The sequence below is a fragment of the Parambassis ranga genome, chromosome 18 (assembly GCF_900634625.1).
Source record: "Parambassis ranga chromosome 18, fParRan2.1, whole genome shotgun sequence".
NCBI classification, from domain to species: Eukaryota; Metazoa; Chordata; class Actinopteri; family Ambassidae; genus Parambassis; species Parambassis ranga.
This window is the reverse complement of record NC_041038.1, coordinates 7,181,178-7,208,597: the sequence shown is the minus strand read 5'-3', so window position 1 is coordinate 7,208,597 and position 27,420 is coordinate 7,181,178. Positions and strand designations below refer to the sequence as shown.

General features: G+C 40.4%; 1 protein-coding gene across 2 annotated transcripts; it reads right to left on the bottom strand.

Moving 5' to 3' along the window:
* Positions 1–342: 342 nt before the first annotated feature.
* Positions 343–25,913, bottom strand: usp53a (ubiquitin specific peptidase 53a). Of its 2 annotated transcripts, none has more exons than XM_028428949.1 (17): positions 25,521–25,913; positions 18,637–19,250; positions 17,596–17,688; positions 17,337–17,471; positions 15,932–16,042; positions 14,967–15,049; positions 14,665–14,749; positions 14,279–14,425; positions 12,883–13,032; positions 11,175–11,343; positions 10,045–10,191; positions 8,817–8,963; positions 6,135–6,924; positions 5,298–5,365; positions 1,605–1,671; positions 779–1,503; positions 343–697 (listed from the first exon to the last, which is right to left on the bottom strand). In XM_028428949.1, exons 2-17 carry the CDS (start codon positions 18,778–18,780, stop codon positions 621–623), a joined length of 3,138 nt encoding a protein of 1,045 aa, XP_028284750.1. In that variant the 5' UTR covers positions 18,781–19,250; positions 25,521–25,913; the 3' UTR covers positions 343–620. The 2 variants fall into 2 exon arrangements, with proteins under 2 accessions (XP_028284750.1, XP_028284749.1); XM_028428948.1 differs by having other exon boundaries at positions 779–1,506; positions 25,521–25,912.
* Between the last annotated feature and the right edge of the window lie 1,507 nt (positions 25,914–27,420).

Sequence of the window (27,420 nt, the reverse complement as noted above, 5' to 3'; positions counted from 1 at the left end):
ATTATTAGCTGGTAATTTGCAGAAGTTATGAAACTCCACTTCAGCAACTGTGTTTAATCAGCCACAAACTAATGTGGGTGTGGGAGGTTCAGATTCTCATGGAAGTTGTGCCCAAGATGTTAAAATTCCTTTTATAAACAATAACTGAGACCTCCTGTGTTCTTCAAAACCTACAGGGAGCAGGTTTCTGTCCCAGACAGACAGAACTGGGGCAGACACCTCATAACACTGAAATGAGAGTATTTAAACAAATAAAAGCATTCCATAAAGATGTGCGAAAGCTGGAAGAAAAAGTTTTTTTTCCTTCTTTATGTGAAATAAATGTCTTAATCTCTTGCATTGTAAAGTGGCTTTATGTGTACACATTCTTTTTCTAAGCTAACCCTTTGCTTTTTCTTTTTTGTACCTTTCTAGCGCTATTTACTGTGCAAATTCAAAGCTTTTTAAAGACACCTGCCATTTTTTTTTTTAAACAATCTCTTTGGCATCCCAGTTCCATGTCCAACTTTTATGTTATGACAAATACATGAGAAATTACACATCCCAGTGGGAAGGAGTGCTTGACAATTCCTTTTGGCATCCAGTGATAAGATCAAGTCAATCAACGCTTTCGGGAAAAATCATAGGAAACCATGCTCATCAAGTCCTTTTGGAGTAACTGGATTCCACTTTGCAGTAATTTTGGTAGTAGAAAGGCCTGTAAGACAGAATGTAGAGAGTTATACATTTAAAAAAGACCAGAAGTATTCATTAAAAAAACAAGTGCAATTTTAGATACCTGACTCTGTTCTGCTTTTGGAAGGCTCCACCGGCTGAACATCTGTGAAAGGAAGCCCCCTCCCTTCAACATCACTCTCTCCTGACGACGTATGCTCCTCTGCTCTCATGTACAAAGCAGGCCTCTTATGGTATTTGGCCCGGTAAGTGTCTGTCATACAGTTATCCACAGAAAAGTAAGTGGTGGGAAGAACCATATCTGAAACAGAGAGGGAGTCTGTACCATCGCTGTGTCCCGGCTTTGGGCTGGGAAACCTCTCGTCGCTCTCACTGGCTGACAGATCGTTCCTGTCCTGATCTGATGACCCCGACTTGGAGCTGGCGTCGGATGAAAGCCTGTGTTCGGCAGGTGTCTCAATCCACCGGTGAAGGGTGGTGTGCGAGAGGGGGGACAAGCCATTTTTGGGTTCGTTGCGGGGGCTCAACCGTGCTGGCACCTCTGGCGGGAGGGAGTGGACGCCAGATGGGTCAGTGTGGCTGCTGCCAAAAGTCTTGGGGGGTAAAGATAGTTTAGTTTGCAGATAGTTGTCTACGTGGGCAGTGCCAGTCTCTTCTTGTTCAGAGAAGGGCCCGGCGAGGTCATCAGAGCTGTTCCACTCAGAGCTGCTGGTCTTTGCTAAGTAGGGAGGCACAGGGCTCACTGGGCTACCGTCCACATTTTCCTCCCGCTCGCTGTCCAGGCCATTGTTTTTTTCCAAGATCCCGGGTGTGTATCGGAAAGCACTTCTTCTGTTACAAAAATAAAAACATTATGTTTTATTTCCCTCAATACTGCGATAACTCAAATCTGTAATTAAAAAACACTTTGTCTTCTTCTTCCTCTTTACCTCTGTATGGGTTGACCAGTCAAGACAATGGGCTCCTGCAGATCTGGAGATTCTCTTCCTCGTTCATCTGCACAGAAAATGTAATCTCATAAGCACTTTATATTATAGGACACTAATATGTATACTCATCGCCACCAGATGATTAAACAAATGGAGCCAGTCTAACATCTGTTTTGGCTTTTTATTTGGACATGGCCACTGTATTTTTTTTCCTGTGTCTCTCCAGCAAAGACATGTTATCTAACAGGGGTCATGGTGAGGCCCTCTGCCTGGTGCTGGGAGAGGAAGTATCAAAGCAGCCAGTCTGGCAGAGCGCCCTCAGGCCCCCTGTGTACCACTCTGACTGTCTGATCCAGCCAAAGAACATGGCCCCTCAAAGGGAATTTGGGTTCATATACAACCCCTGTTAGCTGTAAGCTAACAGTCCTCATAAAACAATCTGGACCCTGAATGAACTCAGTTAGTGGCTTCAGAAACTAATAACAGTGTATTGCCATAAATCATGCTGCATAGTGGTGCTAACATTTGCAAATAATAGTTGTTTTTAGTACAAACACCCGTTTTTAGAAACAGGTCCCTGAGTGGAGGCCGTTATGGAGCTTTGCCAGGTTAGCCGGGTGGGTGTGATTTACAAGGCCTGAGACAGACAACAGCTGACTAACAGGGCAAGGAAGAGAGTGAGTGGCTGAGCACCATCTGTGATGTGTCAGCATACCCTCTTTTTTCCCCCCTGTGCTCTCTCAAAGCATTAGTGGCTAAATCCTTTGTGCTGGCATGCAATTACGCCAGGGTCAGACTCCAGACTTTAGATCCCCTCTACAACACTATTGCATTTTTAAGCTGTTAAGTCCATGTGGCAATTCACAATTTGATGCCGCTGATCTGCAATGTTGGCAAGCAAGTGTAACAATGGCATTCTCAAAAACAAAAAAAAAAAAGGATGCAGTTTACAATGCCTACAAAATCCCTCTGTGTCTTTGTGATCACATGCAGCAATGCCAAGAGAAAGCTTGAAGGAGAAAGCAGCTGGGTAACAGTAGGGCAACTGTGTTGTTGGCTGTCGGTTACTGTTAAAATCAAAAACCTTTTTCAGACAATCATTACTGTTACTATCTAAACTCAACATAAATTCAAGGTTAAAGGTCTGGCTGATAACCAGCGAGCTCTCATGTCAATGGAATTTTGGTATTACTGCAGTTGTGCTGCAGAGCAGACGCCAGCAAAACAGATGTACTCAAAGTGTCCTGCTGTTTACATGGCCTACTGCACTTGGCTCCCTCCATGTGCTGTGATTGCATGGATTAGAGTTTCGGTGCGTGTTCAGTGTACCATCTAACCCACAAGGTGTACAATAAAATTTCCCATTTTAACTGGAAAGCATAAGTTGTTAAATAGAATTAAAGAAAGAAAGTTAAACACTCATAGCCCAGTCTCTTAACCCCCTCCAGAATAAGGGATTACTATGAGAGACACCTGCTTAGGAGATCATGGTATGCATTAAAAAGTTATTCAGGACATTTAACTGAAGGCAACATAGAAATGATCTGACATTATTACAATTATACCAGCTGCCGAAATGTGACACTCCCACAGGAAATAAAAAAAATGTGCGTCCTCACAGACCATGAAAGCAAACCCCTAACTAGGTTTAGGGAAACTGTAGATGCAAAAAAAAACAAAAAAAACAAACAAAAAAAAACTCTTTGAAGTTTTGGTCAAAAAAAAAACCCACACATTTTTGTTCTAAGGCTGTCGAGTTGAGATTTGTAATTCTGTGTTGTGCTGTCTGGGATACTTAAAATTCTCTAACATCAATCAGAACAGCATGTATTTTTGCAGCTCAGCTTATCGTGAGGACCTGAACCCCTACTGCGTAGGGAGGAAAAATGAATCTGCAGAAAAATGTTTTCAAGTCATTTAAATGGTATTTGCTTAGCTCAGTTACTGAAATAGCCATTGTTTCTGTGTGTACTGATAATGGGGCATTAGAGGAGTAAACCTAATGACACACAAAAATGTGTGCTCATCCCATTGCATTAACACTTCTTATTATCACATCATTCGCCAGCTTTATAAGTAGCATCAACAGGCCAGATAATTTAATGTTTATTTTTGTTTATCACCGTGGGTGATAAAAGGGCAAACATGAAGAATCTAAGTCCCAACACAAGAACAGACATGGACATCTGCAGTGAACATGTCAGCTGTTTTCCTCTTTTGCTTTGCCTCTGTGCTTTCAGAAAGGATTTTGGCTTTTTAAAATGGACCACTGGAATCTGCTCAGGCTTCTCTGAAAGTGCAGCTATGCCAGACTACCACCATTGCACCCAGGCCAAATTGACTCTGGACACATTTACTGCAGCTTGTCAATACAATTTGCAGGCAGCAGCGCGTAAATATCCCGTACGGATTTTAAAATAGCTATGGGAGAATGGTCCTCACAGGCAAAAATCAGGTTTTTAAGCCAGCACTTCAGAATATCCATGAAATTATACAACACAAGTCTGCAAGTCTTTTACACATCAAAGAGGAATGACGGCTAGTTGTGTGATCTGTAGACACAGTAATAACTCCTTAAAGACACTAGGGTGCAAACATGGAGGGCATTTTCATACAAAAGTGGAACTTATTTGGCATACACCTCTACAATTCAATCTTCTGTGATGGACTTCATCATTAAAAGGACTCACTGTAATACAAATAATTCAAAAGAAAATGCTTTAGATGTCATAAAAACAAAAATAGAATCTGTCTTCCATAAAACTGTCTTAGCCAGGGATTCTTTCACATGAATCATTCGGCATGTGCAGCAACACGACCGGCACCACTTCTGTTCCTCAGCTCACCACACTTGTCTTGCAGCTATATTTAACTCTGAATAAACCTAAAAGCAGCATAAAATTATATCTGCAGCTTCTTTGGGCACTTGAAACAACTGCAATGCTAGAAAATGGCATATTATTTGAGTCATGTTTGAATACTACCTTCTGACAGGTCCAGTCACGGCATTTTCTGCCTGGCTGCGCACAGCTGGGTGGCCCCTACAAACTCACTCAACCCCCCTCCCTGCTAATACAGGATTAACATGGTGTATCCCTGTTGAGGGAATTAGCTAGGTATTTGTCAAGGTATTGGTTCATTTAAAAGATATTTCCTCTTTTCTGTGCTGATACAGAACTTTCAGGAACTTATAACTACGTTCCTGAAACAAGAAATGTAGTTAACATGGTCCTTGGTTGTTAACTAATTAGGCTTTGTTAGATCTTTCACCACAATACAGTGTTACTATAACAAAGTCTGTTCCCTGGGTGTGCTCATTCTTCTTTTAAGTCCATGTACAATTTGCTGCATAACATAAACTTTACTCAGGAAAAAAAGGTCAAGGCAAGGCAGTCAGGAACCAGAGCACACTTATTTCCATACAGTATCCCTTCCATCAGGCTGTGACCTTAAAACTACTGATGGAACAATAAATCAAGGAAATTGCCGAGTACTATCTTAATGTTTCAGGTCCTTACAACACAAGGAAGTCTATTGGGCAGAGGAAATTTCTTCAATGTCAGGGCCAAGCCTTTGTGAAAGACTGATACTTCCATCTATGTCCACACAGAAACATGGGAAACAGAACACCTGTTCTGGACTAAGGAATATCTTCTATCTTTTTGTCTTCAAAAATGTGAGACAGTTACTTACCAGTGGAAAATGTAGAGTTCAACATGTCTGCTTTGAAGTCATCACCTCTTCTCTGGGGGAAGTGGTCCCTTAAACACAACATATATTCAGTTATTCATGCACCATGGAGAGCCCAGAGACATTTTTAAACACGATATATTATCAACCACTTATTTGCCCTGGGCAAAAAGGAGAAAAATAGCTCTCGGTATCTCCTTATGAAAGTACTGTACCACTGATAACCTATTAGTGTAATAATTGACACAAATCCCAGTGCAAACACCTGAACATACGTCTTTGCTTTTGCTGATATTTAACTTTCACATTTAACTCTTAATCCACAAAATATTAAACAGTTTACTTTATCAGTGACATCTGGCTTTAACCCAGTCACAGATCATCTTAATCCTATGTTATAGTATGAATATTTAAACAGGCACTTTACTAATATACAGGCTTGAATAATGCACTAGCAGCTGAGGAAGTCAGCTCTCTGCCGGCTTTCCCCGCTGAGTAAAGGACTTGTCAGCTCGTTGGGATCATTATCTCCAAACAAGACCTGTAACTACAAAGCCAACAAATGACAGCCCAGCATAATAAGATTTGCCGTATCTGCCTTGTGTGCATTTATGTTAAATGGGTCTTGCTATTCTTAGAACAGTTTGTTTGCAATGTTTAATTATTTAGAAATGGCAGCACTTTTGAGACTCGAATCCTTAAATGAGTAGGGCATGGGATGACAAAGCAGGATTCTGACGCTGGCATCACACAGCAGAAATTGTGTCAGCTATTTATGCGTCAGAGCCAGGTTTTTGGTGCACTCAGCCGACAAAAACTTAGATCCAGAAGTCTATTTACCTCATCAGATGCAGCTCAGGAATGGGCCGGAGATCCTTAGAAGAAAGGTTTTCTACAACAGGCGAGTCCAGATTTGCTGAGCCATTGCTTAGTCTGTCACTGCTCTCATATCCGGATTCAGTTCTCTGGATCTTCCAGTTGTCATTGCGCACTTTAAGAGTTGCTGAGCCCTTTGATCTGTCTTTGTCACTGTAGCCACCCCGGCCATCTGAGTCCAGTGAACTTCGGCTGCCGCTGGTTTCTTGCCTCTGCTCATCCTCGTAGATGGTCATCAGGCTTTTGGGTTTTCGTTCTTCCCGACCTCCCCATGTAAAATCTCTCTCCCGCTCCCGGTCCCGTGAGGGTGACTGACTACTTGGTCTTCTCCGAGGGCTGTGCTGCCTTCGCTCCTGAATTCCAGAATTTCCACTACCAAAGCTACTTAAAACACTGTCCACATTCAGAGCCTCTCGCATGGGCTTCCATGGCCGACTGGATCTGCTGCGGCTGCTTCCTCCACTTCCAGACCGTTCTTTAGAATCCTGACTGCTGTCAGTGTCGTAGCCATTTGATAGCTGGTCTACTTTCCGGCTGTGGGGGCCAATGCTTGCAGCAGGCACATTGGGTAGCACTTGGACCTTCAACTGGCAGCGAGAGGGATCATGAAAAGACCGACCACCAAGCTGCGGTATTCGCTCAGTCCGAATGGGACCTTTTCCTTGGCTGCTGTACAGGCGAGTCTCCAGGTGTTGTTTGAAGCCATTCTCTGGAGGAGAAACAGAGCGGGAATAGGTCCTCTCCTGACCTGGATCTGAGTAAAAAGGATTTATGAGCTTAATGAAAGCAACAAAGCATCTTCTAAAAACTATATATATATATATAAATGTATACTGATCTCTGCACTTCTACAATGTAAAGTGTGAAGTGTAGAACTACACAAACTATTTAGACAGCTTTTCAGATAATTTAAATATTTCGCTGACTTTCTCCATACAAAGTCTGTTGTGACGCCACAGGCAAATAAATAAAAAGTGTGATGAACAGTGCCAAGGCCAAAAACCATGTGTAGCGGGCAACTCAACACCATGACACAAATCTGTGCTAAAGAACACAGCAGGTGTGGCAGAAAGTAAGGGAAGGGCATGATGACAACAGAGTTCCCGACATTTATGTCTGCAGTTGACAGGAAGGTGTAAATTATAGCCACCAGGTGTCGATTTTCTTCCATGGCGTGTGCACAGAGGGTAGCCAGCTCATGTATGACATCCATGCAGATAATGATGACAGAATGTATCACAGAGGCGTTTATAAATATATATGTACACATGTATGTGTTTCTCAAATTGACAAATGGCCTGTCTGCTACACATGAATGTCTATTCCAATGGCATGCCATAATAGACACATTTTAAATATATAATTTAAAATATATTCTTTCTAGAGACCTGTTTTTAAATGGCATCAATTGTGCAACATTGACATTTCTGAAGTATGTGCTGTTAGTCCCTAAATTAAATTTGAAATTAATGTTTAACTCTGAATGGAAAATGTATGAGAGAGACAGGAAAAAGTCATTTAGATTGTCAAGATCAGCTATCCAATGCATTTTCTTAACATAAAGCTGTCAATGCTCAAAATGAGACAGCATGTTTTGTATAGGAGTATCATCAAATCTGACCTCTTGTAACGTCATGTTGAAGTGTTCAGAAAGTGAATTTAATACTACATATAACTGTCAGTCCTTGGAAATAAGCCCACAAGAGATGGAGTCCCAATTGCTTTGGATTTTGCTGACTGCTCGCCACAGTTAAATCACTTCAAACCTAGCTCATATATATATATATATATATATATATATATGATAGCAGGGTGAAGAGTTTCTGCTGCCAGCTCGGTGTTGTCAACAGTACACAAGGCTGTGGATCATTTTGGTAGAATGGTAACAACGTCTAAATCAATATGGTCAGAAATCATTTTAAAAATCCCCTCACAGTTCAATAAAAGCAGCACAGTTGCTTTTTTCAAGTGCTGTATTTTAGAAGTGAGACTTTTTTCAGCAAAGTGCTAGTGTAGGCATGAGCCATGCTGTATTATACTACTTACATTAACTGTAGTGTCACCTCTAGCCATACATATGTTACAGCAATGGCACTGGTCTCCTTCAGCCTACAGCATTTATCCATAATAGGATCTGTACTCTCACAGGCAACTGCTGTTGACTTGGTAGATTTGGTGCGTGTTACAATTGTGCTCTGTAATCTTCTCACTGATACTTAATTGAAAGCAATGATGTACTAACAGAGTATTAAAGGAACACAGCAATCAGCAAAGTGATTAGAGCACAATTTTTGAGATACGTGGGAAAAAGTGTCACAGATATCAATTTATGGAATTAAACACAGATTTTAATTATATCAGGCAGTTTAGTTTGATCTGCTTAGCTTCTGGTGTATTTGTTTATATTCATGTAGACCACAAAGAGGGGCTCTGACTAAGAGAGGGGGATCAAGGCAGGCTCCAACAGACGTCAGCACTTAATCCCCTTTCTGACACATTGCTCCCAAACCAAGGGTTACGTAAGGGCCAGAGGAAGTGGAAGGCTAGTCTTTTGTATTATAACGCCTGGCAATTCGCGTGTATGTGTGTGTGGTACTGCATCTGCAGTCCATTTCTGTATACCCTCGTGCTATATTCACAACGAACCTCTGTAGCGTGACTCCGGCCTCCGTTGACCACTCCTATCATGATCTCTTCTGGATGAATGCATCGCTCGCACCTCTCCTGCTCTTTGGGCAACTTCTCGAGAAATTTCCCGAAGGCGACTCTTGGGATCAGTGGTGCCAATTTTTACTAAAAAACAAAACAAAACAAAACAAAGAAAGGTCAGGTATTTTTACACATTTTCACCTATTGAGGGAAAAGGCTTATACAGCTGGTATTTGATTAATGCTTTGCTGAATCAGACACTATGACTACAGACAACATTAAATTGATTTTCTCTCAGTATAGATATCTCAACAATGACTAGATATCTATTGTCACTATATACTTTTCCTTGTTGCAGTTTTCTACTTAAGAGTCCACTGTATCCCCGAGACACTGAGCAGATGCTGAGTGTGAACTTTATAGCACACTGTTGTGCTGATGTATACGCTACATTTTCTGCTAAATGAGGGGAAAAGCAGTAGGGAGGAAACATGGTCATGCAGAGGCTTCTATGTTTCCATCTCAGGCAGAAATTCACTTGGAAAGGCAATGATTAGTCATGGCACTGGAAAACATGATCATGGAGCAGTTCTGTTGGCTGAGCTTTCAGCAGTGAGCACTGTGAACGCACCACAACAGTTTAATAAACACCAGGTGTTGTTGAGCTTATAGTTTTGGGATGTCTTGAGTTCCAAATGGCAAAAATGTGTTAGCTGTTCAAAGCATGATGATTCAGAGCTTAATAATTTGACCTCAAATTTGACTTTGCTACTCTTGAAAGCTGTGAGCAACTGCTGACATTTTATTGTCTCCACACCCCCGAACACCACAGCTTAAGGAACCACTTTCAAGTGAAGAGAAAGAGTGGTGAGCAGTTCAAGGACAGTCACAACATCCTACAGCCAGAAGATAAAAGAGATGTGCACAACATCAAACAAGAGGTCACTCATCAGTTAAGAATGTGCCAAATCAGTGACTCTATGTGACCCCTCATCTCAAGGAGGGTTCTTCATCCCATTTCTATTAACATGGTCAGAATTAGCAAATGTCTTTGAAATGAGTAATCACTGTCAAATATTTGTTTTTCACCACTTTTTGAAGACAACAATATTTGTCTTTAAGGCTATAAACAACACAGAATATGTTTATATGTTTGTTTACAGTAAACACTCACTCTGGTCCTGATTACTCTGGCCCAGCTAGTCAATCCTCTTTTTGTTCTTACCTGGTCCCCGTCCTCCGCTTGTCTGAGCACTGCCCCTGCTAAAGGTCGAAGGGGTTTTCTGTTTGGAAGTATCTTGGCCTAGTAGAGCAGTCAGGTTCTCTCTGGTGAGATCCAGCTTCTTGGGTATTGAAACTGGGGACTCAAAACCTGCAGAGGAGAAAAATGTTAAGCTGTTAGAAATGAATTACAAAGTGATAAAAAAACAGACTTCACTAAACATTAAAAGACAAATTCAAATTACAAATATACAAAATGTCCTTCTTGGTTTTTGGAGGATTTGCAGTTTAGTCGGGCGCCCTGTCAGCTCTGATGGACAGTGAGCGGCTGCCACAGCTTGGACCTGGGGCACAGCCAGCATGGAGAGTTGGAGGAGGATCTTTAAAGGGGATAAAAACCTCCCCTACCACACAAATCCAGGGATATATAATCCGAACAGCAGTGATGTTCAGCTGTTGTGATCAACATATTTTCATTTATGACTGGCAGAACAGAAAGAAAAATTATTTCTGATTTTTGGTTAATTTAATGTGATCAGAGGGAGTAGAGGTAAAATGTCACTATATTCTGGCTGCTCCTAGTCTAAATGCAGCCAAAGGTACAGAGTCAAAAAAGCCAACAAACAATAAATCAGAGATTTGCTTTTGCATTTCAAAGCAAACCATTTTGAAAACGAAAATATTTGGTTGATGCTGTAATCAATTAGGTGGTAATGAGAAAACATCAGCCAGAGTTTATGTCCCCCCCTTCTCACACTGCACCAATTTGACAGCTATAAAAACAGAAAAAAAGAAAGGTAGCTGCACACCCCAGCTCCACATTAATGGATGTTTTATGGTAGTGCATTATATTGAAATGGGTCACTTGGGATGTGATTATAGCCAGTGAATGCAAAAAAAGATACATTAAGGACAACAGCACTAATAACCAGGATAAATACATCTGTAGGGAGTTGGATGTCATTTCTACAGAAGGACACTCAATCAACACCTTATATAATACTGATGTTAACTATGAGGATTTAAATAGCAGCTTTACTTCCAAACCAGTCTTTGATAGAATCTAAATCCAACTAGAGCCAGAATTGTGTAATCAACACTAATCGTGAAACACCCTTATGTGCCACATTGTACCTTGCACTTCTCCATTGGCAGGAGTCTTGTAGTGGGTCTGGCTGCTGTTTTGTCTTGAGGCATCATCTGTGGTGATAGCACTTCCATCAGGGTGGGAGTAAAAAAGGAGAAGAGGCTGGAAGTGACCTTTGATACACTTGCTAACCACATCTTTCCACCGGGAGCCAATCTACAGAAAACAGACAAAGAAAAGCTGGCTCAGTGCACATTCACACACAGAAAGAGGACTACTGCATCTTTATGTCTGATAATTCACCCAATGTTGTTTTGTGTTATATCATCTAACATCTACCAATTTACTTTAGATAAACAGACAGATTGCTCCCATAACAGGTTAACTCCTATTTCTCTTCCCATTTGTTGTCATTTTACAAATAGGAAATAATAATAACATGATACAGTGGCATCTGCAGAAGATTGCAATTTTTAGGAAGAAAAAAAATTGAATTTTTTTTTATTCACACATTTATTGTGCAGTTTTAATTTGTGAGTGGATATAAACACACCACAAATCATATTAACTAATTTGTGTAAGGTGTGTTTTTCGCCACAAAGGCAGGCTGCAGGCTAACAGATGCTAGTGTGTGCCTTAATTAAGCAAATGACAGGCAAAGAGGGGGAGAAGAAAGGAGGCAGGGATTAGAAAGGAGGCAGGGATTAGACAAGAAAAATGCATGCACAAGATTTTTGATTAAAATCATCATCATCAGAACATCATCATCAATTAAGCACAATGAGTCTGTTATACTGTATGGAAACAATGGACACACACCATTGACTCGGAGAACCTGACAAGATCAGGTGTTTCTACACTTGTGAGATAATTGTTATGCACATGAATAGCACTGATTAGGTTTCACTGCAGTACACATTTCAGCGTCTGGGACTTGGGGAGTCACAGAAATACTGGCAAGTTTCGATCCAGGTATGGACTTGGCAGCCGCTGAGTGCTGTAGCTCCTCCATCTCAGCAGGGAGGGGTTGCACACACAGCACAAGTGGCTGATGGATTGACACAGAGCCAGCCAGCCGCTGCACCACAGTTCCCATGAAAATTGTGAGGGTGGGAGACATTTATCATGCTCGCATGTGTGCACATCATAATATCAAACCCATACATTAAGGCAAAAGAAGCTAAACTCTACCAGGACGCGAACACAAATGTAACCTCTTTCTACCAAAGACATACAGCATTCACACAAATACACTGCTCAGTGACCCCTAAACTTTAACCAGTGCAGAGATGCATGAAAAAATCTGTACTGGTTAATCTTTGCTGCACTGCTGCAGTATTGTGAAAGTTTAAGAGATGTGGATTTGCAGTAAAACTGTGCATTTGGGATTTGGCTGACTTGTCCGACTGCCATAAAGATACCCAGAGGCTCATGAGGTACAATCGATAGGGCCCTTATTGGACGATAAAGAGACTTGGTGATAGCAATGAAAGACTGAACATCGCTACTCTTTGCTGCAGCTTGTAAAACACCCACATGTTTAAGCAAACCCCATCAGCACAAAAAAGTGAAACTTCACATAAAACCTTTATATAATACAAATATTTACTTTTTAACATTAAAGCAACAGTGAACTCATTGTAAACTAATTGAAGAAGCTGGAATCAGTCAAAGTTTGACATCTGCCCGATATAATTTACTTAGGCAAACTAAAAGTCAAGCTCAGTGATGACCAACTGATGCACATTTTCTCACCTCTTTCACTGTTGCGTCATCAAAGAAGACCCATTTGGAAGATTTGGTGTGGAATGCAAAGGCACAGTAGTGGCGGCTGGAGTAGCAGATCATCCCCACAAGCAGCAACTCACCCTTTTTGGCATGCTCATCTGTCACCCGGTAGAAGAGCTGCACACACAAGCACACACACACATCATCATATACACCAACCATTTATTGACATGAATGCTACAGTTAAGTGGGAATGCAAGTGAATGATGCTGATAGCTAGTGGATTCAGTTACTCCATCTGTTTATAGATTAAGCTCTAAGGGAATGAACCAGCATTGATTTGAAAATCGGTACAAATACGGGCTGGTTTGAATCAGCGCAGTCCAAGCAGAAATTGACATCTTCACCACAATGGTACACAATAACACGGGCAAAGTGTTGTGAATAGTCACTTGTTTCTTCCTCCCATGTTTCCTGCACAGCTAGTTCTCTGTCTCCCTCTTTCAAACAATAGATTTCAAACGATGGGGGTGGAGGGCTCCCTTTTAACACCCAATAAAGTCACATGAAATGTTTGCAAATGAATAAAGGCCTTTGTGGCACACTAGTGGGAGGGTGGGTCTGACAAAAGTTCTGATGGTATGCTGTGGAAACGCGCAAGAGGAAGCTGTCAAATAAACGGGCTGAATACTTCAATAAAGCAGTTATGTAATGTGTAGAGCACAAGAGTGTGTGTCCTGAGCTGAACTACATTGAGTGAATTTTGTCAGCGGACCACACGGAGGACAGATGTGAACAGGCTACTGAGGAACACAGAGGACATAATGTGCCGATAGATGGCTGAGAATAAAGCCATAACCATGTAAAGAAGAACACAAAGAAAAGCAGAAACATGTCTACATCTGTGCATACCTGTCACAGAGCATGTGTGAATATATACACAACAACAAAAGCTGTGTTAAAACAGCTAAAACACATTCTACCCCTGTCTCAGTGGCGTCTACTCAGCCCACATGTTTGCCTGCACAGTCATGCACACACAAGCTCAGACACATAAAGATGAGGGGAGGGGCTTTTTGACAGACTGACCAAGGCCAGCAGGGGCTTTTTGATCAGTGTCGTGGGCCAACTGGGCATTGGGCGTTGACTGTTTACGCAACAGCCCCCGACTTACAGAGAAATAAATCCCCACTTTATTTCCCACATATGTTCAATTGCACCAAATTAAACTGACCCGAAAAACAGGAGAAGAGACAACAGTTGCATGAAAACGGTTTAAAAAAAACCCCCAAAATCCTCTGATACACAGACAAATATAACCATGTCTGTAGTTCTGATAACCTGACTAACCCATTTTAATTTTTTTAGAAACAAAATGACAAAAAGTAAAATGTACATAAATGATTGGTCAAAGTATGCCCACCGCAGAGAGACTGAGATGAGGCCCCAGTGAGCGGATAACATCTTCTGTGAGGTCTGACTGATCCGAGTCCCAAACAAAGCCAATGGTGACTATCTCTGGGGAGTTCATGAGAACTCGCCTGATCTTGATCCTCTGGCCGCAGTTACTCTGAAAAAAAAGGCAAAGACAAAAAGAACAATATTACCCTAAAGCCAGACTCCCTCTCAGGCCAATCAGTAACAATCAAAGTAAACAGTGACTCACTGGAGTGATAAAAAGTTTACAAACAATTACTGTGGTAAAAATCCCTCATTAAATGTAACTTTATAAAGAAACTCACAGCATAAACACTAATTAAAAAGCTCTGCAGCTGATGCACCAAGAAAGGGAGCCTAAGTACCACTTACTGGACAGTTACGAAGGTCCCCAATAGTGCTTGCTGCTTGTAACAGTTCTCCAAAAGACTCATCTTTGCGGTGAAGCATCTGTTGACTGAAAAAGAAGAGTCTCATTGTCAGGACACATTATCAGCAGGAAGATATGAAGGAACACACCAAGAAACAAATAGAAACAGGTCAGGACAAATAAAGATACATGTATGGCAATATAAAAACTGCTGTGTATGAAATCTCAGCAAAACAAGTCAAATTTCGACCATGTGGGGCGAGACAGATGACAAAACTGAGGTATTACAGTGTCAGTGCCTTACCAGAGTGCAGTGGTGGAGACATAATGCACCAGCTCTGTAAATGGCAGTGGGTCTGAGGAGGCCCCACAGCTCCGGCATACAGACTGCAGTAGGAAGGGTGTCACAAACCAAGGGTGCAACAAACAAAAGATTACAGTTACCAAACTATATATGTATACATAACATCTTAGCATGCATCACTAGTGCCAACAACTACTGATCACAACAGCAAATCCAAAAAGAATAAGACCAAATGCTAGAATTAGAGTGAAAAAAGCTTGATTTATATAAATTAGCGTCACAATTGTTTTGCTGCTTTCTTTGTGATTGCTCATAATCTGTGTGCTCTGTACATTTCAAGTCATCTACTCTGATGACTAACATTATCAGGCATCCAATTCCAATTTAATTTCTGAAGTTATCAATCTCTCTCTGACCAAGGCAATCCTCATTTAGGCCTTAATAATATTTGCAGGATTGGGTGCCCTGAAGTTGAGGTGGAACAAAATCCACTGACTGTTCCCCCAAGGGATTTAGTCCAAAGGCGTATTATCTGTTTGATTCAGAGATAGGACTGGTTTGGGACAGAGAGTCCACGATGGGCATCAGAGCCACAGGGCAGGGTGTTGTGAGAATGTGTAAGGTTGTGTAGAAATTTATGTGTACACCATCTGTGATTTATCTAGTACTGCTACAGCAGCACTGTAGAGTCTGACCAGAGACACCGTCCATATTCCCATGGGGGCGACCTGGTATCAAAACATGACGGATTGGATTTCTATTGTCTTAGACAGTGATTCATGTACCCGACTGCGCTTGTGTGTGTGTGTGTAAGTAAGTGTGCACTGCCGGATCCCAACACTGTCTAGAGTGTTTAGCTTTTGTAAAACAAATATTAAAACAAAAAAGGAAGGAATAAGAAATGTATTTTCTAATATGGTGTTAACCTAAATCAGCAAACAATGTTTAAACTGATTGATACCGACCTGCTCGTAAAGTGACATAGCAAACTTCTGATGTGTAATGCAAGACTTTGAAGTGCAGGCATCTGTTTCCTCAGGCACAATGTGCAGGTGAATCCTCTCCAGTATGTTCTCCTGTGATAACAGGTGACGCATCAGATATGGGGCAAGTTAGTTTTAAAGCACACAAGCTATGTTTGTTTTCACACAGATAAAGGTATTCCCAATAGCACAACCCCAGTGTAGTGGCGCATACAGTTATAAACAAAAGATCAGTGTTAGGAGTTGTTAACAGCAGAAAAAAAACACATTTAAAAGAACGAGTAACACTCTATTTTTGTTCCTTCTTGTTTCCACGGAGCATTTGTGTGTTTATAAAATATTAAGGCTGCAAGGTATGCCTGCAAAGGTTACAGGCTCAACTTCACAGCCTGTTAATCTGACACTGGCTAACTCCTCACATAAATTCTCCACCAGTACTCTGCTGCCAATGCATTACATGGTGAATGCTCAAGGGCAAAGATCCCCGTGGGATTAAGAATTAAGGGTGTCCATAAAAGATAGAAACTTTAGCAAGTAAGCTTTAGTCTAGTCTAAATGTTAAAAAAGGTTACTGTTGAGTTTTGGTGTGAACTTTGCAGCTGAAAAGGGAAATAAAGTGCATTTCTCTGGACGTAATTTCTTCATGTGTTAGTTTTGCAGGTTTGTATAGCCAAGTATTCAAACAGTGTTCTCCACTTGTGTTCCAAAGATGTTAGATTCCTTCAATGTTTATCCATTACAGTGTAATTGGACTTCCTAAACGGATAAACAATGATGGCAGGATAAAAATCAGGATACATCTGGTCTGCCTGGGTATATAGTTATTAAGCAGAAGTGCCTAACAATGTGAGAAGAAAATAAACTAATTGAACCTAATGCACAAAAGAAAACGTGCATTAAAATATGAAGGGTAAATATGCACACACACAGGAGCTGTTTCCTATCTGATGGCTCGAGTCAGAATAAAACTGGAACAAAAATATGATAATTATACTGCAGTTTGGAAAAACAAGGTCTGGCCAAACAATTCTTTTGAGCCAAAAGGGAAGAAAAACTGGAACCGATATGTAAAACTGATAATGGAACGCCTGAAATGACTTTCAAAAAAGCACAGAAAATATACGACATTATATGACAGCACAAAACACAGACGTTCAACCTCAACACTGGTGCTTATATAACCTGTCATGATGATATTTAGCGCCACTGTGGCAGGGGGTGATGGGAGGGGATGGGAGGGACAGAAGCTCTTTCAGTGACCTCGCCAAACAGTTTGTTGCACTGCATTACCCCAACTGCACAGCAGGATAACACACAAATATACACACATCCCCCCCATACCCTAGTCTCCCTCCCTTAGGACAGCCGAGTTGCCAGAGGAACTTACAAAGCACTCTGCGGCATCATCCATGAAGCCCAGCTGGAAGCGCTGCTCGTCCTTAAAGGTCTCTGCCAAGGCGTGACGCAGGTTGTCAGAGGGCAGGGCACGCTCCCGACTGTGCTGGAACTGGGAGAAAATGCCCTGCAGAAGAGAGCGAGAACTTGTTCGCACATAGACAATGGCATATTGTGTTTTTGTATCACATTCAATTTTTTATTGAATGTGATTCACCCTTAATATGTATATGCTGCTGACTGCACCTTACCTTTAATGCACAAAAAATGCATGACTCTCCCAGACAGAAGTGTCCAGGTAGCTGCCTCAAGCTGCGTCTGAAAATATCTAGTTGCCATAGAACCTAAAAAACAGGTACAGAGGAGATCATTAGACTGTCCTCACACATCTCTGATCTTAGCATTGGACTATTTTTTACTTGCAGGCAAAACCAATTAAGCAAACATAGTCATGAGCATTGAAAACAAACAAAAAAATGAATAAAAATGATTGAGAGCAGATGCATGTTTTTGAAGAGAGAATTATTTCATTATGTAAGAAAACTTTGGGTCTTTGCCTAATAAAAGGCATTTAGATATCGCAATAAAGTTTCCAAGGTCATAAAGGTGAGAAGTGGGTAAGAGAACAACTCCCTTACAGAAACAAAGCTGGAGGTACCGATCATCATCTTCAACTAGCTCACTGCTTGTCTCATGTGGTGGAAAAATACTGAATCATATTATTTGTGCCTTGTATACTGCCTTGCCTAATCTAACTACACGTGTGTATGTGATAGACAGAGAAGAACTGCACCTGCATCACACTCATAGAGGGTTAATTTTTGCAGCCACAATGTCTCACACTATGCTATGATGGAGTTGAAGGACACTTTTAAGATATAAAACATCTGTTTCTCTCCATGCAATTGCTTGTAATAAAATATAACTTTTCAGTATCTTTATTTTTTGCCACGACACCCACTGAGTCACATTCTCCCAGACTGACCTCACTGTAGAGTTGACTGCAATAATGAACTAACTCACCAGCTGGTGCCCCACTTGTCAAAAACAACCTTCTAGTACATAAATGCATTGCTGGGAAGCTCTGACAAACATAGACAGTGACTAAGGTTGAAAAATTCTAAATAAATAATATCTTGAGAGGGTGGAAAGTGCGCTCTCTGGAGAAAGACAGCAACAAGGGAATAAATAAAATGTATACATGCAGTAAAACAATGGGCACCTGTTTTATGCAACAAATGCTGCTTTTGTCTAACACCATATTTCTTGACAGCTGATACAAACAAGCCTACCTGTACTGCACTGTTTAGAAAACAGCTGTTCTGGCCCGGCTCGTTCAGCAGTCCTTTGGTTGGGGCCAGAGACAGCATGCTCCCCGGCTGGTACGATTTCCCCAGATTGCCCCCCGGCTTCCTGAAGAACTTGACCCATGCCATTGGATAGTAGAGTCTGCCTTCAGACAGGTGGGAAAGTCAGATGACAGGGTGGGTTGTCCCCAATCGAATGGCCTCTTAAGGAGCAAATCCTCAACAGTCTGAGGCTAAGTTATTCCACAAGCTGCAGTAGCTGCCCTGCTACACATGGGCTTCTAGTCCATTTCTGCAGCTCATGGAGAAGATCTTCTTTGAAACTCAAAAGTTTTTTTCTTAAAGTTGAATTAATTAAAAAACAAAAACAAAACTTATTACAAAAAAGTTACAATCCAAGTCTTCATTTTGACTTAATCAGTGGGATGAATCTTCTGATAAAATGCATTTTGACAGCTTCAGACAGGCCTGGAATCCGTAAGCACACTCTGCCACATGGTCCTGCTGGTCTTGAAAATATTCAGCTGCAGTTGACTGTCCCTCTTAAAAGTTTACCCATTGTAAAAATATATCCAGGCAGGACAGCACCAGCAGCTGGGCTGAAAAAAAAGAATGAGATTTTAGAGACCAAAATGACGCTCTTCACAATCATTTGCTACATTTTTATCTAATGTGTGAGCTTTTACTGTTACCAAGAAAACTTAACATTGCTGTACTAATGTAATATAAGGGTTAAATGATTCTTTGCAAAATAACAACACATTAGAAGCTCCAGTTTTCACAGATACATCAATCTGGACTTTTTAGGCATGTCAACAAAAGCTTATATATTAACTTTTACAAACACCCTTTGCACTGAGGGCATGTCACTATCACCTTAGCGCCAACATAGATTGCACTTTTACATTTAAACACAGTTATTTGCTCACTAACCAAAAAAAACTTACTGAATGCTATGAATATTTATTTTAATAACAGAAGTCCCAGTAAACAGTAAAAACATTCAGATATCAATTACTTTTACTCACTTCAGTACTAGCATTAACTGCTTTGAATGCATACTCACTTCTGACATTTCAATATTGATGCTTACTACTGCTTATATACTTATTATTCAACACTCCCACTGGAGGGCAACAACTGTTTTGACTTCATCGTTTATCAGTAAATCTGTTATTTTTCCATGTAATCAATGAGCCTGAAGCACATAAAAATTAATTGCATGACAAAAATTACCAGAATCTAAAGCAACATTTTCAAAATTGCATTCTTTGGGTGATTTGATGCTCTAACCAGAAAATGCAGGAAAATGTTTGTTTGTCTGGTTGTGTCATTCATTAATAAAATCAACTTAAGAAAAAGAGACTTTCCTCACCTATAATTAATGTGAGGTGAACTATAACAAACCACTGAAGATGCATTTTAATTTATGAAACTTGCACCTTAAACAGCTCAGCAAGCAACACCAACAAAACCTGCAGTGAATGTGCACTGTGCACCAAAGAATACAGGGCAGACTGCTTTGAGAGGTTTGATGGATGATTTTTTTTTGTGCTGAGTGAGGCAGTGGAAGTTGGGTCTGGGATATTACATTAGTGAATGCCTCAAGAGGTCCATACAGTAAAACCCTGTAAGTTTTGATGTTTATAGGGATATGCATAGGTTTTTTAATTTGCTACCATTCTAAAAGGTGACAATGCCTCTTTTGTGGTTTGAATCACAGCAAAGCAGCACCAAAAAGTACAAAGAAGAAGAAATATGCAGTAGTGATTCATCCTCTTCAGTCTGCAACACCTAAAAAACACAGCCTCACAGAATAAACCTCAAACATTTTGTTATTCAGAGTGAAGACAAAAAAAAATATACTGCCCTACTTAGAACAAACAATGAAACTTCCCTCTTGTGACAGTTTCCAGAAGCACACAAAGTTTCAGCCCAAACCTGTTGGACAGCATTGACATCCTGGTATTTGAGGAATCCTCAATGGATGAGGCTGTTACAACAATGCAAAGTTAGCAGGTTAAAGGTGCAACCTGAAGTTTAGTATTTCCATTGTAGTGTTTACAGTGACCGGCGACTCAATGTGCTAACGGCTCTGCCTCTGTACTTTGCAACTGGGCTCCATAGCAACAGCATTCCAAAGCAATCACTTAAGCTCAGAGTTACTTAAGAGCTGCTGTTTTCGGATTAGTTTCGGGGTTGGTGTGGCACATAGAAAACTGTATGATCCACCTATACAGCCCACCTTTGTCAGTGACTACATTACTCCTCCTTACATGTTGCACAGAGTTCCACATTTTGTCAGTAGTAGGAAGTCTAGTTAGTTTTCTACAATTTGTCATTCATTGTAATTACAGATTTAAGGAAAAAAGGTATTTATTCCTATTTAAAAAAAAAAAAAAAAAAAAAAAAAGGGGTATCATCTCTCTCCCACACCTATTTACCAGCAAGCGAAAACAATGTCAAACATCCACATGTCCACAATACTCAATGTCAACCTGACGGCACAGAGAAAGCCAACACATGTTCTGTATTGTGATAGTGCTGACAACAGCAAGAGTAAATATGGCTCCGCCTTTCTGGTCCTAGAAACTTTATTGCATTATAGTGATCCATTTGAAAAACTGCCGACCTCAGTTATGTTAAACCATCCTTTTGTCTAAGCAAAGCTGGCACAAGCTGACCATTATTCAAGTGATGCTGTGGCTTGAAAAGATTATGCTCTGCTACATAAGGGCATCATTTTTAACACTGGTACATTATAAACTCTCAAGAACATTACTTTCACTTATTGTCATGTTAGAGTGATGGAGTAAAGCAGCTATTTGGGCTGTCAAACAGGAAATAAAATATTTTAGGTCTATCAGAATAAGCATGACACCTTTATTCTGGCAATGTCACATGACAGAGGTAGCTCCTGTACAGCAGGATACGTGCACATTTTTAGACATGAACTGGCCGAGTTGCAATGCAGAAAGGTTAAAGTGTCACATACTGTACCTGTCATGTAGGCAGGGATAACGATATAACAGAGGCACAGTCTGTACAGCCTAGGTACTTCATCATATAAGGTCCCTTATAATCAATTTCACCTTAATGTATCAATATAAAATAGATAAATATCTGCTGCCTTGTTAATAAACCTCAGTGGATAAAATTAGTCAACTTGCTGATGACAGTATTTTCCATCTATTATAAGCTCAAGAAGATCAACTGATTCTTGCCATGATTTGTCCATATTGAGTTTATTTTTCATTAAACTCATTTAACAGGTTTCATCTCATGATGTAACCAAAAGGAGCTCATGTTGATACGATACTAATTCCTTTGTTCAACCTCAGTTTCTGTGGACCTATCTTGTGAAACAAGTCACTTAAGTTTAAGTCTGAGTCTCTGGCGGTCTGCTCCATAACAAAGGGCTCAGATGACAAGCTCCCAGACAAATGAATGAGCTCAATCACATTTAAGATGAGATGAAATTTACTCACCACAATATTCAAAGAGGTCAAATATAGCATACAGACAGACGCACTAGAAATTATTTTTCTAAAATCAAGTGTAAATAAGAAAGCTATCAAAAGTGTGTGAAATTAAGTTTTAAAGTTATCCCTACACATTACATCACCTCTAAATGGAAAGGTAGATAAATTAATTTGTAACAGACTGAAACCGAGTGCATGTTTTGTATATTGTAAATACAATATTGCATTTTGCATGGAATCTGACTGATGATGCTATTACATTGACAAATGCATCAATTTGTCTTGATGTATCAAAATGATTGATATGGTGTACACATAAGTTAATGTCATATAAATAACCCAGCAATGTTTAAATCCTTTTACATCTTCACATTGTTAATTTTTGTCAAAGGTGGTGGCCATGCACTTCAACACGTAACATCACTGGCAAAGAAAGGAGGGAAGACACTGATGGTGGTAACTGAAATACACTTGACAGCATTTTTCCCATGTGCTTAAGTAACATTCTTGACTTATATCCATCCAAAAGCAGCACTGACAGTAACACTACTTGTTAGTGTAATTATTCATAGGTACAAAATGAAAACAACAGTCACTCCTAATGCATTATGAAAACGGTGCCAAACATGCAGAATGCACCCTTGAAGAAACTAAAAACAAACAATTTCACTTTTTCCCCATCAAGTGCACCTGTTTTTTTCTTGTAAACAAAGGCCTACTTAGCCTCGGATTCATTAATTTTATCCCCTTCCCCGTCATAAGGGAAAGAGCGCTCAGTTAAGGGATCTTGTAGTGCATTGACAGCTTTGACAAGCATGTGGGAATCTGTAAAATGTGAACAAATAAAGTGCAAAAGCATGGGGAGTACGGTGTTGTAATTTATCTATTAGTGATCTGCTGATGGATAGCCTCATTAAGAATGATTCAATTGATCTCCTTATTCCAGGAGCCGCTGATGAATCAATCTGTGGTAAATTGAGTCACACTAATGTGATGACTTTAAGATGTGAAAATAGAAACACATTGTGGGAACAGCGAAAAGAGAGAAGAAGCACACTGTGTTTATAAAGAAGTCTTTGTTCAATTTAGCTTGCAGGTCCATACCCTTATAATGAACGTTGACAAATTTTTTTTCCCATAGCCAAATGCTTAAACTTGCTGATAAGTAATTCACAGCTTTTTAATTAAATCTTAATCCACTGTTTCTGTTATGCAATATGACTCACCACATGCATAAGGCAGCTTTCAGCCCCTCTTTCCTCAATGCAGATCAATATATCTTTCTATCAAGCTGCTGCATTACACACCTACATGACAGCTGCAAGCGTTCACTCCTGTCACTCCTCAGCTGTGACTCACAGTTGATGAATGGCTTTTCTTAGTGGAGATTACATCCCAAAGCACTGTCCATGTGTTCCCTCTGTGTTTTATGAATTATCACCTCTTCTATATAAGAAGACACTTGCACTAAAATCAATTTTAGCTTCAGACAAATAACTCCAGAGCTAAGACAATTCTTTCACACCTACACTTTTTTATTATTTATTATTTACTTCATGTCAATGCGTGGACTTGAAGTGTTCTCTAAAAACAAGTAATTACCTTTAAAAAATAGAGCGCTGCAATTATTACAGAGAAACAACTAACTCTTATGTAAAACAAATTCTTTGAAATCTACTTATTTACACATTTTATGATCTATTAGCTATATCTGTATACTATGACCTGGCTGTTTTCTGCTTATGCTAGGAGAGAAAAGCAGAAAGTATCATAATGAATGGAAGAAAAACTGCTGAGCAAGGTGTTTGTGATTATAAATGACTGTTTTTAAGCTGCACTATTTCTACTGCCAGATGTACATGAATTTTTTTAGTGTGAAGATACATTGCTGAATTTAAAAATATTTGATTTCATTTAAACATCTGAGAAGTCTGACTAGTTTTCTTAGGTTTATTACTTTGTTTTCTACAATTGTCCCATGAGTCTGTTTACTTTAAATAAATGTCTAAAGACTATAGCCACACACACTAAAGTCTGAATATTTACAAAAGCCTGACCACCACATGTACAAGAAGTGAGCAATAAAACATGACAGTGCGTGCTAAAACTCTAAAATAACAGTGAAACCTGACTGTAAAATTCCTTGTGGACTGCAGACATGGTTGCAGCCTTCGGGCAACAATGCAGTGGTCATTTCCTGTGTGGGGCTTCCTGCTCAAAGGCTTGCCGCTTTTCAACACACGTTCATCACATCCAACCCTGCGAAACTGAGCGGGTCACCCACACTACGCTGAGTCACACATTATGTCTTACAACGTCCAGCAGAGGAAAAGGGAAAACAAAAGCTCAGTTCCAGGATCCTACATTGAATAGAGTCTGATTGAAATATGACATCCTCTTCTCTGCTCTTACAATTGTTTCCTTAATGTCCACACCTTTGAGAACCACTTGCCAAAAAATATCAAGTGCGATCGTGACCTTTTTTTTCTCTCCATCTAAATAAATCCATCTGATTTATTTATATTATCAAGTCAGATGAAATGAGATAACAGAAAAAAGTACACCAAGTTCTCTTGCTCAACATGTTTGCAAATAATGAGAGGTGAGAGAAGGCCCAGTGTCACAACTTGTTCTTCAGCATGCCTCCATATTTACTTAGCCATCACAGTCCTTAAGGAAACATAGAGAATGAGTGTGCGCGATGATCTCACTGCTTCATCATCAAGCACACTTCTCAGAGGGAAGATACAACAGAAGTGAATTTAAGTGGAAGAGGGCGAGGTTATACCATGAACTGTGAATGAGCTCCAAAATACTTCCTGAGTGTTTTGAACAAAGTTACGCAATATGAAACCTCTCAGCCCACATCAAAACAAGAGGCTTACCTCAGACAGACTAAACTGCCATAACACTATTTAATGTAAAAACAAAAAAAAAGAAAAGAAAAAAGAAAAAGGAAGTCACATTGATGTCAATAAAAACTAATTCCAGCAAGCTGTCACACTAATATGTGTCTTCCCTTTTGCGTCATTGTTGTTATGCTAGCTACATATTTTAATATTTAATAGCTACACACCTAGCCAGCTGTGAACAGCCACAAAAAAAGACCTTTTTTTAAAAAAGCACCAACTGTACCTTTGACAGAATAAGCTGCTATTATGACAAACAACTCCCCGAAGGATTCACATATTTGTACATCACCATTTAAAAAAAAAAAAAACTTGACGTGTGCTAGCTGAAGCTAACGCTAGGCCTAGCTACCTGGTTTCCTGACTTACCTGAGTTCCAGGTACAGCGACATTTCCGCCCCCACGTACCGCTGCAAAAGAATTACACAGGAAAGTTCCAAGAACTACTCGTGACAAAGTTAAATAAAGAGACACTAACCTTTTTTAGACACTGGTAATAACCCAAAGTGTGGTAAAATCCTTTCAGTGTGAAGAGAATAGGAGTATTTTGGTTGAGTTTCGAAGGCAGAGGAACAGTAAAGCCGAAGAAGGAGTCGCGGATGGTTCCAATGTTCTTCTGAGAAAGAGACGCTGGAAAACTAAGACAAGAAGTGTTTGTTGACGCCGCTGAAACTTCTTTCCGTGTGTGTCACATGCAGGGTTTCTTTTCCTTCTGAAGCTCCACTTCGGACATACAGCTGCCGTCTCCGTCCACTTTGCGATACACTCCGGTTGTGTTTTTGGGAGGCGTGTGTTTTCTGCTGCAGTTCGCTGATGCGCGGCGGTAGTGAGCAATGGTCGCTCGGTCGACTTCGGCACCTGAAATACAGGATTAGAGATGTTTTCAGAGCTGAGATGTCAAACCCCGCCTCTTCAACACTGTATTTACTGCAGTCTGCCATGCTACTGTACAACCGCTGCCACAGCTACGACACACACACACACAATGTGTGCAGAGCGCCAACTCTGCTGGCAGGCTCGTTAATGTTGCTTTATGGTGCCGGGATTTGCTGTTTGCAGCCCACTACAATGCGGAGTGTAGTTTACAACTGTGTGCTACTGCAAATCTGCAGCACATGCATGATTGTACATTTGCTTACATGCAGAAAGTTATTTTGATTTTATCTAATGCAAAGATGAAATGCGGATCATGTGCATGCATGCATGCATTTTTTTGCATATGATGGATGTAGCTTATTGCAGCAGCATAGGTACCAAATGATGCATTTCTTCCCCTGATGTGGTGACAACTGTAACACTGATGATTATAAACAACTGGGAGCAGAGGAAAGTCATGTAAGGCTGGTGTTACCCAAACACCATCTGTCTGATCCTGTTACATAAAGAAAGCAAATGAAAGGAGTGTACAATTAAAGCTTTCCTCCCGTTTTTTTTTTTGAAGCAGCAAACTGAGTTGTAATAGCCCCAAAGTCATTTTAAGCTCGAACATGGCTTAAAATGTTGCAAAATTTGATCATTGATATAATTATTCCAGTGTCGATCTTTGATTACACAGACATCAAGTGTGCCAGTCATTGCCATGCCTTAGGGGGAAGAAATGAAAAGAAATCTCTGCTTTTAAAAACATCAGTCACTCACTAAGGCTGAGGAAGCTGCATGCATTGATGGAGTGTGTGTTCGGGGGGTCACAGTGTATCAGCGTTGTCCAGCCTTTCCCTAGGAAGTACTTGAAAGGGCCTGAGAAGGAGACAATGCCATTCCCCTTCTGCACACATTTCCTCGAGGGACATTTAATGCTTCCTCTTGAAATATACTCCAAGAGTGTAGCAATAATTTGCTTGATTGATGTAAGTTTTAATGATCATCATCACATCACATACATTCTATGGAAGTATTATATCTTATCCTCATGTAGAGCTTGTCGAACCAGCTTCTACATGTAACCACACCTTGTGTGTGTGTGTATATATACATTATCAGTGTGGTGTCCTGAACTCACACAGAGAAGATCATGATGTTGGACAATCCCACCCTGGCTGTATAGGCTTCCTTCCTTTGAAGTGCTGCCACTGAATATCTTGTACTCTGTATAAATTATGGATGGCTGGATCAGACAAGCTCAGAGAGATCAGGCCTTTAACAAGTTCCACAAACGTAAACTTTTCTTTTTCTGATGACCTTGGAGGACAGCCTGTAATCCAGCTGCTGAATCTGACAATTTGTGCCCCATCAGCACTGCTGAGTTTTCTTTGAGCCAACAGTCTAAAAATGACTGTATCATCGCACTGACACATCATCGCCTGGCCGGTGTGCACTTTGAATGACTTCTGTGGAATATGGGCTCATTGTTTTTACACATTCGCAACATATCAGTTGTG

Coding starts and splice junctions, on each gene's coding strand:
- usp53a (XM_028428948.1), bottom strand. CDS start 18,780: ATGGCATGGGTCAAGTTCTTCAGGAAGCCGGGGGGCAATCTGGGGAAA. Junction 13,033..14,278: donor CTCATCTCAGTCTCTCTGCG/GTGGGCATACTT, acceptor TTGTGTGTGCAG/CTCTTCTACCGGGTGACAGA. Junction 1,672..5,297: donor GAACTCTACATTTTCCACTG/GTAAGTAACTGT, acceptor TTTTCTGTGCAG/ATGAACGAGGAAGAGAATCT.